Source organism: Pistacia vera, unplaced genomic scaffold, assembly GCF_008641045.1.
Source record: "Pistacia vera cultivar Batoury unplaced genomic scaffold, PisVer_v2 Contig219, whole genome shotgun sequence".
Lineage (NCBI taxonomy): Eukaryota > Viridiplantae > Streptophyta > Magnoliopsida > Sapindales > Anacardiaceae > Pistacia > Pistacia vera.
The window spans coordinates 226,676-242,122 of record NW_022196023.1 but is presented as its reverse complement, the minus strand read 5'-3'; the positions used below and the strand labels follow the sequence as shown (position 1 = coordinate 242,122).

At 34.3% G+C, this 15,447-nt stretch overlaps 2 protein-coding genes across 3 annotated transcripts; one reads left to right on the top strand and one right to left on the bottom strand.

The window, feature by feature from the left end:
- The first annotated feature begins 2,942 nt into the window (after positions 1 to 2,942).
- LOC116130322 lies at positions 2,943 to 5,373 on the top strand. Of its 2 annotated transcripts, XM_031416069.1 has the most exons (5): positions 2,943 to 3,118; positions 3,205 to 3,339; positions 3,424 to 3,538; positions 3,649 to 3,763; positions 3,945 to 5,373. In XM_031416069.1, exons 2-5 carry the CDS (start codon positions 3,239 to 3,241, stop codon positions 4,898 to 4,900), a joined length of 1,287 nt encoding a protein of 428 aa, XP_031271929.1. In that variant the 5' UTR covers positions 2,943 to 3,118; positions 3,205 to 3,238; the 3' UTR covers positions 4,901 to 5,373. The 2 variants fall into 2 exon arrangements, with proteins under 2 accessions (XP_031271929.1, XP_031271928.1); XM_031416068.1 differs by having other exon boundaries at positions 2,943 to 3,339.
- A 3,837-nt stretch (positions 5,374 to 9,210) lies between these two features.
- LOC116130299 (umecyanin-like) lies at positions 9,211 to 11,000 on the bottom strand. The gene is made up of 2 exons (XM_031416043.1): positions 10,661 to 11,000; positions 9,211 to 9,509 (listed from the first exon to the last, which is right to left on the bottom strand). Exons 1-2 carry the CDS (start codon positions 10,818 to 10,820, stop codon positions 9,211 to 9,213), a joined length of 459 nt encoding a protein of 152 aa, XP_031271903.1. The 5' UTR covers positions 10,821 to 11,000.
- Between the last annotated feature and the right edge of the window lie 4,447 nt (positions 11,001 to 15,447).

Below are 15,447 nucleotides of genomic sequence, written 5' to 3'. Positions count from 1 at the left end.
AGTCTCGATAGATACTATCAGGAACAAATGTTCTGAATCAATTAAGTAAGTTCATTACAAAAAAATCATTAGAAACTAAAATGAAATGGAATTTTTTGAAGCATCGGAAAAGTGATCTATATTGTCATTTATACGTATATGAACAAAACATAATATTATGATTATTAAGAACTCGACGGAGCCTATCACTTATTTTTTTGTATGATTCGAGGCCAAGTTTTACTCATTTTACTATTTAATAACTCATAATCAGATCTCGGTAGCTAAATATTTCAAACTTGACAATTTAAAACAAACTTTTCAAGTATTTAAATATTATTTAATGGTACTGGGTCTCAAGTTGACTGATTAAACTGGTTTGGCCAGTGGGTCAAATCGGTGATGTTAGCATGTCAAGAAGTTTTGAAATCCAGCAAACATACACCTAAAAATTATATAGAAGTCTATATAGGTTTGAGATCTATCAAAGACACCCCAAATGCAAATCGGCAATCGACTAGTTGGCGGGAACAATATATCAAATGCAAATCCCACTCATCATTTGAGCCATTCCCTAGCAAATATGCCCAAGATCTGGCTGAAATATAAATATTTTGCGGTAAAAAACACCACTACTGACATCGACAACCTAAGTCAAATAAGGCATTTTTCCGGTGTCGACAACACTTCCCATCACCATCAAAACACTCCCCTCAGCCTTCTGACCAAAGCCAATCTCACCTCCTTGTTTGCCTCGCCAATTGCCGACAACAACCTGCTATTTTGGTTGTGTGACTTTTGTCTTTTTCAGTCGTTTCACTCACCAGAAATCACCTCTGTTGCCACTTTTCAACTTGCCGACACTTTCTCTCCAAAACCCCCAACATCCTTGCCATCGTCTGCTCGTCGATCACTGCTCTCTTCTCTAGGGTTTGAGATTGAAATGGGTGGATAGTGGAAATGGTGAACAATACAAATGGTGACCACGCCCGACGAAGGCCTCGGGTCCTAGTTAGACCAGTTAAACTGGTGAGACCGGGCCAGGTTTTAAGACAGAGAATTAAAATCATAAAATTAAGAAATTATAAAAGGGGTCCAATTATACCAATTTAATGGGTACTTTTATTTTTGAAAAGAAAACGACAGCATGTACCCAGTATAACTTGAAGGCCCATGCAGATGCAGTTAGGTGTGTATCTTGCTTCCAAGTACCTTTTTTACCTTTGGCTTGGTTTAGACTTTATAGATACCAAAAATGCAAATTTGTATCTTACAACCTTTGTTTTTTCCCCCCTTTAATTCTTATCGACAATGTGGCGTTGGTTAGCTCCATTTAATTTAAAAATCCATCAAATTGTGCCATAAATAATAATATGCATTTCAATTAAACTTTTGTTTAGTAGAATACCTAAAGTGCATTTTAAAAAATTAATATTAAAGATACTAAAAAATAAAAAAATAACAGTTTTAAATATATGTTAAAATACAAGATTTGTAAGCTTCGATTTTCATGGCTTAGAACTTGGACTTTGACCAGCGTTTCTGACCACCCCATAATCTCTTGCTATCCTTACCAATATGGCAATATCCAAGCCTCATTGAATTAACAAGTTTAAACTCGTGTAAAGTAGTATAGCTAATTACACATTTGTTGACCTCTACTTTGAATGTTGGGAATGGGAGGAGAGGTAAGTAATCATTTACAACTTTTTGAAATTTCAGGGGAGTTCGTTAAATGGAAACCCAATCCCATCAAAACAAAGGTGTGGCTAAGATTAAAAGAAAGTTGGACCCCACAAAAAAACGTCAGTGCTTGTGCTTGGGAAGGAGCCAGGAGGTCTAATCTGTATTAACCATGAAGCCAGGGATTGCTGCTTGCTTTCTCTTCATCACATTGATGTATGGTGATGATGACCCCATATCACACATCTCATATGAAATGGATGGGTTAGTTTCACTATCCTTTTCTACAAATGGAACAGGAGCTTTCAGATTACGAGGTGGGTGAGTTGAACATACAAGTAGAAATAGAACATGACAGTAGACAACCCTAGTGTTCCTCCTGATAGAGGAAATTATGCTTATCAATATTTCCAATAGAAAGAAAAAGCTAATAAATCCAAATGAAAACTAGACTCAATTCAAAATCCATTGGTGTTGCACTTTGTAAAGCAAGTTGAGCATACAGAGATATCACACCAAAGCTTGATCAACTCGTACATATATAGGCAACACCAACACCCAGGCAAGCATTCAATCCTTTTTATTTGTTAGGTAGGATTTCTATAAGAAAGTCGAGATCAAGGATCACAACAGGTAAAAATATTTGGTGAAGAAGATTTGTCATGTAACAAGATATCAAAGCAAAAGGGACACTTTGGTTGTTTAAGAGGATCCATGATGAAGAGTTTGAAAAGTACTGAATGGTGTGAGAAGAAAGTTTGTGTGTTAAATATGCAATGGCATTATCAAAGAGTGGATGCATTAAGTTTTTAACTAATGAGAAAGAGGATTATGCTTATGCAATTGACATTCATGGTGATGGATATGGATATCTTCCATTCTTCAAGGTGGCTGTTACATCCATCAATTGGCCATAGGCATAGAGGCATTTTCCAAAAAAGAAAGAAAAGTGATAAGTGAATGAGAGTGAGTCCCAATGTGTGTAGTGTAAGCACAAGTTGCTTTACAGTGACTGTTGCAGAGGAAGAGGATTCAGTCTGAAAATAGGGGCGGTTAAGATGTCAATTTCTGTTTGTGACCATGCTGGGTAATCAATTTGCAAATTGGTGATGGCATGGGCAGGGAGATTTTAATGGTAGGCTTGAATCCAGGCACTTTCAGATACCCACCCACACAACGTTTTCCCAAAGAAAATGACCTAACCTCTTGTATTATTATTATTATTTAAAATAATTTTTTTTTTTTTTAAATAATGAACTAACTGTACATCAAAAAATGGCAAACTATCTTAAATTATTGGGGGAAGACAAAGCTAGTATGGGAAAGCAACTCTTTCTCTCTCTATTGTGTACAACTCCCCAGCAAAAAAATCCCCATTGCAAAACTGGGGATTGAAGTTACTCACACCAAAACACAGCACCAACTGACTTGTCAATCTTTGTATCTATTCTCTCATGTAGACTCTCTCACTCTCTTCTTCTTCTCTTTGAAAAAAAGAAAAAAAGAAAAAAACACAAATTATATACATCTTTTCTCTTGTAGGCTAAAGATTTAGGTGGTGAGTTTCTGATTGAAGATGCCAAGGCCAGGGCCAAGACCATATGAGTGTGTGAGAAGAGCATGGCACAGCGAAAGACATCAACCCATGAGAGGTTCTATCATTCAACAGATTTTCAGGTTCTGGGTCTTCTCTATGTTGCTTCTTTTTATTTTTATGCTGTTTTCTGCATTTTTATGATTGTCCACCATGTGTTTGATTAGGGTCGTCCATGAGAGTCATAGCCCTCGAACTAAAAAAAACAGGGAGTGGCAAGAAAAACTACCTGTTGTAGTTTTAAAAGCCGAAGAAATCATGTACTCCAAAGCTAATTCTGAGGTTACTCTTCTTGATTTTGCTTTCAAGTTCTTGGATCTTCTATTTTTTTTTTTTTTTTTTTTTTTTTTTTTTTTTTTTCGTATTCATCTTTGCATGCTTTCATTACTTAGGGTGAGTACACTAATCTTGATACATTATGGGACCGTGTAAATGATGCCATTAACACGATTATTAGAAGAGACGAAAGCACTGAAACTGGAGAGCTTTTACCGCCTTGTGTTGAAGGTAACATTATATTTGTTATTTGCCCTGCTATTTTAGATCCAACTCTCAAATTATGCTCTTGGATTGTTTTCATTGTGGATGCATATTAGCTCAAACTTAATTAAATTTTCAAGTAGTTCATAACAAATAGACCAGAGGTTTTAATTTCTGTTTGTTCACAATTTTTCTTTTTGTTGCTTAGCTGCCCTTAATTTGGGCTGCATTCCGGTGAGAGCTTCAAGAAGCCAACGGCACAGTAACCCTAGGACTTATCTCAACTTGAGACCACAAGATTCTCCATCCATGCCTCATAGAATTGTGGATAAATCTGTTGATGAACAATGCCCTAAGTTATCAGCACTTCATTCTGGAAGTTCATTAAACTTTGCAAGATCTTCTGTGAACGTGAATTCAACTTTTCCAGTTTCACAATCAAACTGCCATGTTATTGGAAATGATAACCTAGCGGCTTCTCATAGTAACCCTTCTTTTACTATCCCTTCTGGCCATAACAAGGCGATGACAGTGGAGACTAACATCCCAGTGAAGTTGGGTTCGGTTTATCCATTGTACTATGGAACTCACTTTGGAACTGAAGATCCCCAGTTAGGATTCCAGGTTCCAGAAAATATTAACGCTGCCCCAATTTTTGTTGGCAAACCTGTTGGTATGTCAATTCCAGAGCCTTCAGAAATGGGTGTCTTGCAGAATCTTTTCTCCTGTCCAGGCTCTGATGTTGCTTCTAAGAGAATCACACAACCAGATTTTAGGGACACCCACAAGAGGCCACTTGCTACAGAATGTGATTTATCCTTGCGATTGGGCCTTGTTGCAGACCCCTGTATGAGCATGGATAGAAGTTCTGCTCGTGAAATGGAAGATGCTGGTTCAAGTAGTTCTCAGGAAGAGAATAGGTTCAGCAATCTTTCTTCACAAAGAAATAAGGAGTTCAGTTTCTTTCCTGGGAAGACTGCTAATGATCCCTTCGAGTCCTGTTCAACTAAGTGGTTTCCTGAGGGTGAATTTCACAATTTAGAGGCAACTATTGGAAAGTCTAAGGCACCATTCAATGACACTTTGGACAATGTACAATTTTGCTTGCAGCCAGGGCTTCCGTCCAACCAAGTCATTGGTCGAATAAGAGGACCAGGTTTGTAGACACTTTTTTCAAGTTGTAGCTTATATACTTAAAATGTGAGATGCCTCAAATCTAGCGGAGAATCATTTTGCAACTTCTATTTTCTATTTATTTCTAAACATAAAAATCTTTCATGTGGATTATAAATAGCAATATGGGATGCACAGTAAAGTGAATTGTAAATAAAATCTGAAAATCATATGAACTTTCGGCTGTGATCACAGAGTACAGCACGTAGACAACAAGCCACAAACGATCTCTGAACTTAAATTTTTTTGGTGTCACTTTAACACCACAGACATTTAATTGAATGATCTCTAGCTTTCTGGTTAAATAAAGACTCAGCTTGGTAAAGGAGAAAAATTATGTCCTGCACAGGTGATCTAAGAAATTTGAACCACAAATTCATTGATTGGAATAGAAATCTGAACTTACAAGCATGGTACTGAACTGCACTGAAAGTAGTCTACACTAGATGTCACACCAGGCTCTACATGAATGAATAGAATTAACAGGAACTAGTTTACCATGTACTAATGATTTAGATACTGATCTAATATTTGTTGTGAGTTAAGTGTAGTTTATAACCGTTAAATTTTGGAATTGAGATGAAAGACTTGATGTGGGACTGGTTCCTGGTCAATTTCCTAATCGTTCTTCTCCTTGTTCTATTTTGGTCAATTTATGTGTGCAAGTGGCATTGGTTGCCAGTTAAAGAAATATTCCATAGGCATTGCACTTTTGTGTGAGGTGGAGTAAGTTGGGCTTTGCTAGGCTACTGATTGTGGAGATAAGGATGGTATGAGAGAGGTTTTTGCGAAGTAGCCTTAACTTGAAAGTATGTTCTAAGAACTTATCTTCTTAAGAGACCTAATTGTCTTGTCATCCTATTCCTATCCCCTCCAGCATGTTTTAGCTTACTTTCGTTCGGTGTGGTTAGTTCTATAATTTCAAACTAGAAGCTATTGTTTCATGCATTCACGGCACCATATGTTTAAACTTTGTGCCGGTTTCAAATGACAGGTTTGTATCTAAATACTGGGCAGACAAGTTTGATCTTGATTTGGACTGCTATTTTGCCTGCTTGATCACTGAATCTTTTCTGCCATCACTATTGAATATTGTGTGACGATTTTGAGATTAGGATTTATATTCAAGACCCAAAAGGAAATACAGCACTATATTCAATTTCATTAAATTTTGAATCGACAATGTCTCTCATGTCATTAAATTGTATGTGATTGCAGAAACTGCTAAAAACAGATATTGCCGGCAAAGACACTGACACGGTCTTATAAGTTGTAATAACATGTCAGCAATCCTGTAAAAGCAATAGTCCAAGAGTCGTGTATTTACTCAAAACAATAAACATCCCAGCAATAACACTGACTCGAATAAATAGCTACACAATGTGATGCCACTTAAAAATAATAACTTGATATAAAGAAGAGTAAGGTTAACGCGGAGAAAAGTGCCGACATGGAGCTGACCGTCATTGATGAAGCAGAGCTGTAGTGGCCAATGTTGATTGTCACCTTCTGGCTACGTTCACATTGTGAATCCACGGTGCAGATGAAATGACGACTGCCGTTTGAATCCAAAGTAAAAGTTGCTGGGCTGATTTGTTAGATTTCACCGATGGGGTTTTTGGTTCTGCATTTATCATAGTCACCCCTGGATAGTTCAACCACATTGTGTGTTGCAGGCCAGCTAAAATACTGGAAAATAGTTGGAATGTATATTATAAATCGTATACACTTGAATGTGAAGGGGAGTTTATGAACTTTTAAGGAATTATAGGTATGCTTCACCCATCTCGAATGCAGTAAAAACTAACGACCCAATCTGATGGGGCCTTTCCTTAAATCACATTTTACAAGCACTAGACAGAGCAAACTCCTTTCTTGCAAAACAGGGCTTCTAGCATCAACTTTATAGAATCTAGAAGTTATTTGATGTTGATAGCTTCGGCACTTCTTTTAATATTGGGACCCCCAATACGAATTTTTGTGAAATGGTTACATCAAATGTTCATTATTTGTTCTCAAGCCAAGCGACATGTAATTTATCGACAGAAATAATAGCTGGTGCAGTGACAACTTAAATCTGTCAGGAATTTACAATACTCTGGTCTTTGTCAAAGAGGCGCCACCTCCCACCAATTTGCAGCTAATTTCTTATCTTGGCTGTCTGTCTCTTTCGTCAGGAAACAAACATGTACCTGATATACCTTGGATTTCTTAAAATTTTCTTTGAGCCATTGTGAAATAGCGAAAAATTATCAAGTATAATAACATTTTTATCAATATGTTAGCTTAGCTGCGTCTGATTATACAAAGGTTAGGTAAGTTGTGTAAATAAACACCCTTTCAGACCTTTTAACTTAGTCTTCTCTTGCAACCGGCCAACCCCACCACTCACCAACTTCAATCAAGATTTACGAAAATTAAGATTGTGTACAGATAAGTCCAGAGGTTTAAAAGATTAAAATCTTATCATCATCTGCTTCATACACATACATCCATCTAAATCAAACCAAAACCGCAGTTGTAATATCCAAGATCCTTTATTGTAATGCAAATCAGCTACACATGGACATGGACAAGGGTGCATTAACTCAAGAAATAAAAGAACAAAGTGAAGAGAAGTAGAGATAATAGGAAAGCAATTGCAGTAAGAGATTGAGCTGAGCCAGTGTTTGATATGACGTTGGATTTTAATTTGATAGTTTATGTGTTAAATAAAAATTCTATTGAAAATTTTGAATGAAAAATACCGAACAGCAAGTGTTTATCCACTGAATCGCAGAAAAGAAATGTCTTATTGGTAATCCAATTTAGCATAGAAATCAGTGGAGGTGTTGGGAGGAAACAGCCCAATCAAAATGATCTCCAACTTTATATTTGGATTTGCTTGCTGCTATTGCACCCTCTACTTAAGACATTACAGCAGTCCAGCACCGCTATTAAACCAACACCGCTATCCAATCTTAATTATTCTGTGTGTTCTGTCCCTGGATAATCTTCTCTTTTTAAAATCAACGAAAAAGGAGGATAATATGCATGCATGGTTGGATATATTTATTTAATTAATTATTTAGAAACAGAGACGCAAAAAGGTCAAAATTCATGATCTTCAAACACTGAATCACATCCACCCACGTGCTCAGCCTCCGTCGTCTTTTATTTCTTCTTACTTGTACAAGGATTTACGTGTCTTCTTAAATCATAGCCATCTCCATCTGGCACGACCTTTACTTTGAATATTCCTCTAATCAACCTAATAATCTGTCCCTTATTTAAGAAAAAAATAAATTAAGCTAATAATTAAATAGGAACACCCATCACAATTTTAACATAATTAATAGGGTAATACTACACTTATAACCTCTTTTCACAAATTTTTTCTCACAACCCTAATGTGACAGCTCACAATTAATCAGTTCACAAATGGTTATTGCCTACCAATTTATAAATTGATTATTCATGAACTACCATGCCAAGGTGGTGAGATAAAATTTATAAGAAGAGATTGTAAAAGTAATATTTTTATAATTAATATAGGCTTACAGGCCAAATCTCCAACATTAAATGCCTTATTGCTAGCCCATTCAACGTAGAAGTTACTGGAGCTGTTTGGAGGAACGGCCCAACCATAGCCGTCTCCAACATTGTATATCTCTGCTGTGGTTTCACCTTCTAGTAAACTCATTACAATAATCCACCACCCAATGAAACCAACGACACTAGCCATTTCCTTGATTCTGTAGCCGGCCGGCCTGGAGGCACTCCCTTCTTGTTACTTTCTCTTTTGAAGTTTGGCATCAATAGACAGTTCTGGCTTAAGGGTGAGGCTATTTTTTTGCAGTCACTGAAGGTGGCCCTATTTTCTCATGTATCCTTAAAAGCCATACCACACACACACACACACACACACACACACACACACACACATATAGATCAATCAATAAAATATAAATTGTAAGTCAAGTGTTTGCTTAAACAATTTTAATCTAGATTTATTATTATTATTATTATTTTGAAGCAACCAACTTCAATATATTGTTATTAACCAGTACTGTGTATCATTTTTATTTTCTTATTAGAAATTATAAGACTTAAAACATCAGTCCCAAACAGAACCTGAGAGAGGAAGTGTATATTAGCAACGTCTCTTTATATGGCAAAACCAAAACTACATGTAAATGACACATGATTTTATTGTATATATTACAAACTCCATATTCTTATCAGTGCAACAGAAACGTAAAAGCGAACTACTACTCTGCTACAATAAGGGAATGAACATATATAACCCATGTAGCTTTAGCTTAGACATTGTAAATCAAGAAAACTGTGAGTAAGAAGGTGAAAACCTCAGATGACGCAGGAACAGTCACGAAGGGAGCAGAGGAGGAGTTGTTGTTTACCGTACCTTTAATGAGGAAAGCCACCTTTTGGCCTTGTTCACAGTGTGAGTCAACAGTGCAGATAAAGTAACGATTACCACTTGAGCTGAAGTTGACCCTTATAGGATCATCGCTATCAAGAACCGCCCTTACCTTTGTGCAATTATCATAGTCTCCCTTCGATACATCAGCAACATTGTGCGTTCCAGTCCAGTTGAATACTGGTGAAATAATAATAAAAATTAATGTACAGTGTAATTCAATTAAGTTCTTTTGAAATAATATTGAATGTCTGAAACTCTAGACGACGAACTATTAAGTTAGATGCATTCTTGAAGATAATGATGTAAACATTAAGATGGTGATCACTCTAGAGGTTGCAAGAATTGTATCTTGTTTGATTTGATGCTTGCTAAAACATAAAATGGGTTATCTGCACCATTCTAGAAGTGCTCTCAACATCAAATTCCATTCTTAAATTTTTTCTAAGTTAATAAATTCCAAAACAAGAAATTAAAAAAAAAAAAAAAATTCTACTAAATTTTTTTTAATTGAAAGCTGTGTTGAAAAGAAAAATCATTTCTAAAAAGTACTTTTTAATATATCACAACATTTATAAAGATTTTATTCTTTTTTTATTTATTAAATTTAAGTATTTATATATTAAATTTGTCTTTAGTATATTCTAGAATTATGAAATTAGGAATTCATTATAAATCTAATTTTGAAAGTTTTAATGATAGAAGTGTACATACATAGAAAGCAATTCAAACCGGTGTTAAGAGGGATAAAAAAAAAAAAAAATCCTACCTAATTGAAACTGGGGGTGTGCTGAAGAACCAGTTGAACCAGAACTAGTGGGTATCCGGGGTTTCCATTTACCACTGCAGGAACCAGAAAGTAGAGCTGGAACCAGAACTAGAAACTAGAGCTGGAACTGGAACCAAGATCCGGGTACCCGAGTAGGAGCAGGGATTGAATTGTAATTTTTGTAAACTATTGGACATGTATTCTACTTTTTAGAGGGTTTGTTTGTCATTTTCTAAAAAGGGTAATTGAAATTAACTTGAGTAGCCAGAACCGGAACATAACCTATGTTTTTGGTTCCAATTTCGATTCCAAATCCAAGAAAGTTGCCGATTCCGGTTCTAGTTGTGGTTTCTTTGAATTTGGGCCCACCTTCAATTTGAAACTTTACCTTCTATGAATATCCGATGCTTTGCATGAAATTAGTTTACTACTCTATATATATAAAGAATTAGAATTAGACATTCATACTGGATTAAATAGTATCTATTATACTTATTTATAGGCTTCCATAATTTAATTTGAAAGACAAAATAAAGGTGCAAAGGGTTTTACGAATGCTTACTCACTGCGTCTCCAACCTCAAAAGTCGTTCTACTCCAATTAGAATAAAAATCGAGGGAAGGGGGAACAGTCCAGTTCAAATGATACTCTGCAGCAGCTGCAGCCTCTATCAAACTTACTGCAACTATCATGTACCAAACCATATCGAAGCGCAAACCCATCTTCCTATTCTTCTTGTGTTCTTCAGGTCCACCCTGGATATATGCACTCTGTTTTCCTTTTTCTTTTCTCTCGACAACTTAATTAGAAGCGTCTTTGTTTCAAACTTTCAGCAAGAATGGATGCATGATCAGTATGCTAACTGGTTTAATATACTTACAGAGATCAGCAATAATGGAGCTGGCTGGCAAGCCTGACCATTGGACGTAAAAGCTAAATGATGTGACTGAAGTAGGATAAGTTTCTTTTTCTTTCTTTAATTCAGAAACTGCCATCTGGCACTCTGTTGAGTAACCTAACCAATAGAGAATTTGATCAGACAGCAAACGCAACCATATCCTTATGCAGGCTAAAGTTTTCAAATTGCTTTTTGTATGTTCTGGTTGCTATTTAGATTTAATTATATTATAGTAGATACTAGCAAATTCTAAATCTAAGAAAGCGAAAAAATAGTACGAATAAAAGACATAAAATAATCACACATATAAATACAAGATTTATAGTGGTTCACTCTTTGTATGAGAATTACATCAATTTTATTGCTGCAGAATTTTACTGTGAAGAAAAAAAAAAAAATTACAAGAATCTCTCGCAAGCTTCACAAATTGGCTTATTCATTAAACCTTATTTGGTGACTCTTACTTTTAATTGTTGACTTTATCTTTTATTCAATTTGCGATCTCTAATTCTAGGACTTAACCCATTTTTATAAGTAATATATGAGACACAATTCTTAATAGAACTCAAATCTCATATCCTAATATGAATTATATTTTAATTCCTCATATAATTATAATCATATTTCCAATAATATTCTTAAAAGAAAATAATTCTACTTAAATATAAATTAGGAAAACTCATATTCTAATCCAATTCTAATTTAGATTGAATTTAGCTCCACAATCTCGAACACTCCATACAGTTCACTTAGGCTTGCTTGTGTTTCTCTTTAAACTTTGAAGTACCTCTTCCTCGATCGTACTGTAATTGTTTTCAGTGGACCTGTTCTGTTAACAAAAAAGAAAATGGGTGAAATCAGTGAGGATTTTGTTAGCATACCCTATTGAAAACACTAAAAATAACTTTTTTATTATTATTTTAGTATACCTTATTAACAGAAAATGAAAAAAGAAATAAGAAAAATTTCTGAGAAGCATTTTCACAGACATTTGACTAATGGCTAATATATTAAAAAATGAAGACTGTAGGCACATGATTCTACAGGGCGAATCCTCGCAACCATGCACCTCCCTATGTCTTATCTGAAAAATGAATTTAGAAGATGACTTATCCAATCTGATTCAATAGTATTGGCCCAGCCAAACCCACAAAAAGACACCTTCTTTTCTTTCTTTTGACTATTTTTAACAAAAGGCATAAGGATGGAAGATTCCCAAATCTGTAAATGATATAATTCGTAAATGCTATATGGCCCACTTTTATAATCAGTTTTTCACTTGAAAGTTCAATATTTTGACAAAGTACAGTATGTAGGATTAGCAATCAACTTCTGTTATTGACCCATAAAGGGAATTTAATCACTGTTTTACTTGAAAGTTGTATATTTTTTGTATTCAATGGTTCTTTCATTATGTTCGATGAGTGACGAGATGGAACAAATATTCGAGGTGGAACAAAAGGTTAGACGGGTCAATCCTAACCTGACCCGCATTAAGGAGGGTTCAATCTGGACCGTTAAAAGGCGGGTCGAGTTGAACCCGACCTATATGTACCTCGCTGGGCAGGCTAGGTTGTATTATGATAACCTGGCGACCCGACGGGTTACTTTTAAAAAAAAAAAAAAAAACCCGCCAACCCGTTGGGTTGGACAAAAAAATTTTAAAAAAAAAAATATATATATATATATATTTTTACAAATACCCATTTTACCCTTGAAATATAACCGTTTTATAACAGTTAGAGGGGTTTTTTTAGTCATTTTTTTTTCCTATTTTTTTTTCTTCTATAAATAGCCCCTAAACTCATGTTTTCTCATTTTCTCTCATTTTCTCTAATCTCTATTGAAATCTCTCAATTATTCTCTTTGTTGTCATTTGTCAATTTGCTCTCATTTTAATTTTTATTAGTTTATGCAATTTTCAATTCATATTTCCAAATTTCAACTATCCTTCTTTAATTTTTTATTTCTTCTATAGCAAAATTTTTTTTTTAACTACAATGGATAGATATTTTCATCCCATCGATTTCAATGATGAAGGAAACTATCATAGTCCCCCTGAATTTACTAACATAAATGCAGGAGATTCAAATAGTCCCGCTTTCCCAGTCTCAGAATCGATACACCTCATAATATTCCCCTGATTCCTCCCCATGCTGCTACAGCTCTCGGTGGTTCTAGAAGTCGTCCTCGTCCAACTTCATCTCAAGCAGAAGCGGGTTCATCAATTGCTGTCGAAACCGACCACAGGCACACATCAGACGTTTGGGTGCATTTCGATAAGTTTTACGAGACAGAAAATGGAGTTCAAGTGAAGAAAGCAAGATGCAAGTATTGTGGAAATATTTATAAAGCTGATTCAAGTAATGATACTAATACTTTAAAAAGGCATGCTAATAAATATATTACTCAACATGGAAATACAGAAACCAATCAAACTCAAATAACTAATATGGGTACTACTTGGCGTTATAATTTTGATGTATATAGGGAACAATTAGCTTTATATATTGCTGTAACTGATTAATCTATTAATATGGCTGAAGATAAATATTTTAAAAGATTTATTAAAAATTCATTTTTTTCTCGGATTTAAAAGTTATTCTAAAACTGCAACTAGAAATAATTTAATAAAATTGTTTGGGAAAATGAAATTAAAATTAAAAAATAAAATACATACTTGTCATGTTAATGTGACTCTAACCGCTGATATTTGGAGTGGTAGAGCTAAATAAGATTATATTTATGTGACTAGTCATTATTTTGATAACGAATGTAAATTAAATAAATCTTTATTGGGATTTAGATCAATGGATGTAGATCACAGTGGTCAACAAATTTATAATAAAATTGTTGAAGTTTTAGAAGATTATGATGTTATTAATAAAGTGATAAGTTTAACTTTAGATAATGCAAGTTCTAATAGTACAACTATAGATTTTTTTAAAAGTAATTATCATTTTTATGATAATTTAAAGTTTTTTCACCAACGTTGTACATGTCATATTATTAATTTAATTGTGAAAACTGGTATGAAAATAATTAGAGATAATATTGATAGAATTTGAGATTCTTTAACTTGGATTACTGGTAGTAATAAAAGAAATGCTCAATTTCAAGATGTTTGTATAAAATCAATTATGTCTCCTAGAACTTTTGCATTAAACATACCTGTTAGATAGAATAATACTTATTTAATGCTTGATTCATGTTTATATTATGCAAATTTAATTAGTTATTTTGTAGCAAATAATAGAGGTCCTTATTATTTGGTAGAAAATGATTGACATATAGTTAAAAAATTTCATTCTTTTCTTAAATTTTTTTACCAATCCACTTTACAACTTTCTGGTGTGTATTATCCTATTAGTCCATTGGTAATACATACAATTATAAAAATTTCAGATTTATTTAGAAAAAAACAGAAACAATGAAATTTTAGGAGGACCAATAAAGACTATGAATTTTTTTCTTTTTAAATATTGGAAACCCATTCCTTTTCTTTATTGTTTAGGTGTTATATTTGATCGTAGAATTAAAGTTGCAGGTTTAAAAAATGGTTTAGACACATTAACTGAAAATGTATAAAACGAAGCATATGCCAATCAATTAGGCAAGGTAAGAGAGTGTCTTGCAGAGGTATATTTGCAATATGAAAACAGGTATGAGAACGAGCAAAGAGGCGAAATACTCAGGGAAGTTGCATCAGAAGAAACAAATGAAGACTTCGATTCTTGGAGTGCACTTAATAGGCCGAAGAGGACCCGAACCCGAAGCATAACTCCTTTTCAGAAGCACCAACAACGAATGTACTGTCCTCCATGCAGTCACAGAGTAATGAGCTTCAGCAATATTTTGGAACCCCCAAAGTGTTACCAGCAGATCCACAACAAAGAGTCAACTTTGATGTCTTAGAATATTTTAAAACCAGAAAATATATTTATCCGGTATTATCAAAACTTGCCTTGGATGTTTTCGCTGTTCCTGTCTCAACTGTCTCATCCGAACAAACATTTAGTGCAAGTGGAAGAATTTTAAATGAAAGGAGGACTAAACTTTCACAAAAAATGATTGAAGTCCTTACATGTCTTCGAGATTGGGAACGGTCGCGCCATCAAGATCAATACGAGGTTGTCGACGATACTTTAATAGAATCATTTCAATTTTATAATATAGATGATACGAATGAGAAAGGTCCTAGTCAACCCCAAAATTAGTTGTTTTGTAAATTGTAAATTAATTATCAATTATTGCACTCTTTTTTTCTTACTAAGTTTTTGTCCCATTGGGTTTTTTTTTGGTAAGGTTTTTAATGAGACAATATTTGTTGTAATTTCTTATTTTATTTTTTGATAAATGAATAAATCTAATTTTTCTTATATTACAATTTTATTGTATTAAAATTGAATTAATATTTGAAATGTTAATAAAAGAAAAATTAATTTAATTGA

Excerpts from the sequence above, each read along its gene's own strand:
- LOC116130322 (XM_031416069.1), top strand. The coding sequence starts at position 3,239 with ATGCCAAGGCCAGGGCCAAGACCATATGAGTGTGTGAGAAGAGCATGG. Across the intron at positions 3,340-3,423 it reads ATCATTCAACAGATTTTCAG|GGTCGTCCATGAGAGTCATA; the intron begins GTTCTGGGTCTT and ends GTGTTTGATTAG. Across the intron at positions 3,539-3,648 it reads ACTCCAAAGCTAATTCTGAG|GGTGAGTACACTAATCTTGA; the intron begins GTTACTCTTCTT and ends TTCATTACTTAG.
- LOC116130299 (XM_031416043.1), bottom strand. The coding sequence starts at position 10,820 with ATGGGTTTGCGCTTCGATATGGTTTGGTACATGATAGTTGCAGTAAGT. Across the intron at positions 9,510-10,660 it reads TGAGGTTGGAGACGCAGTGA|TATTCAACTGGACTGGAACG; the intron begins GTAAGCATTCGT and ends TTATTTCACCAG.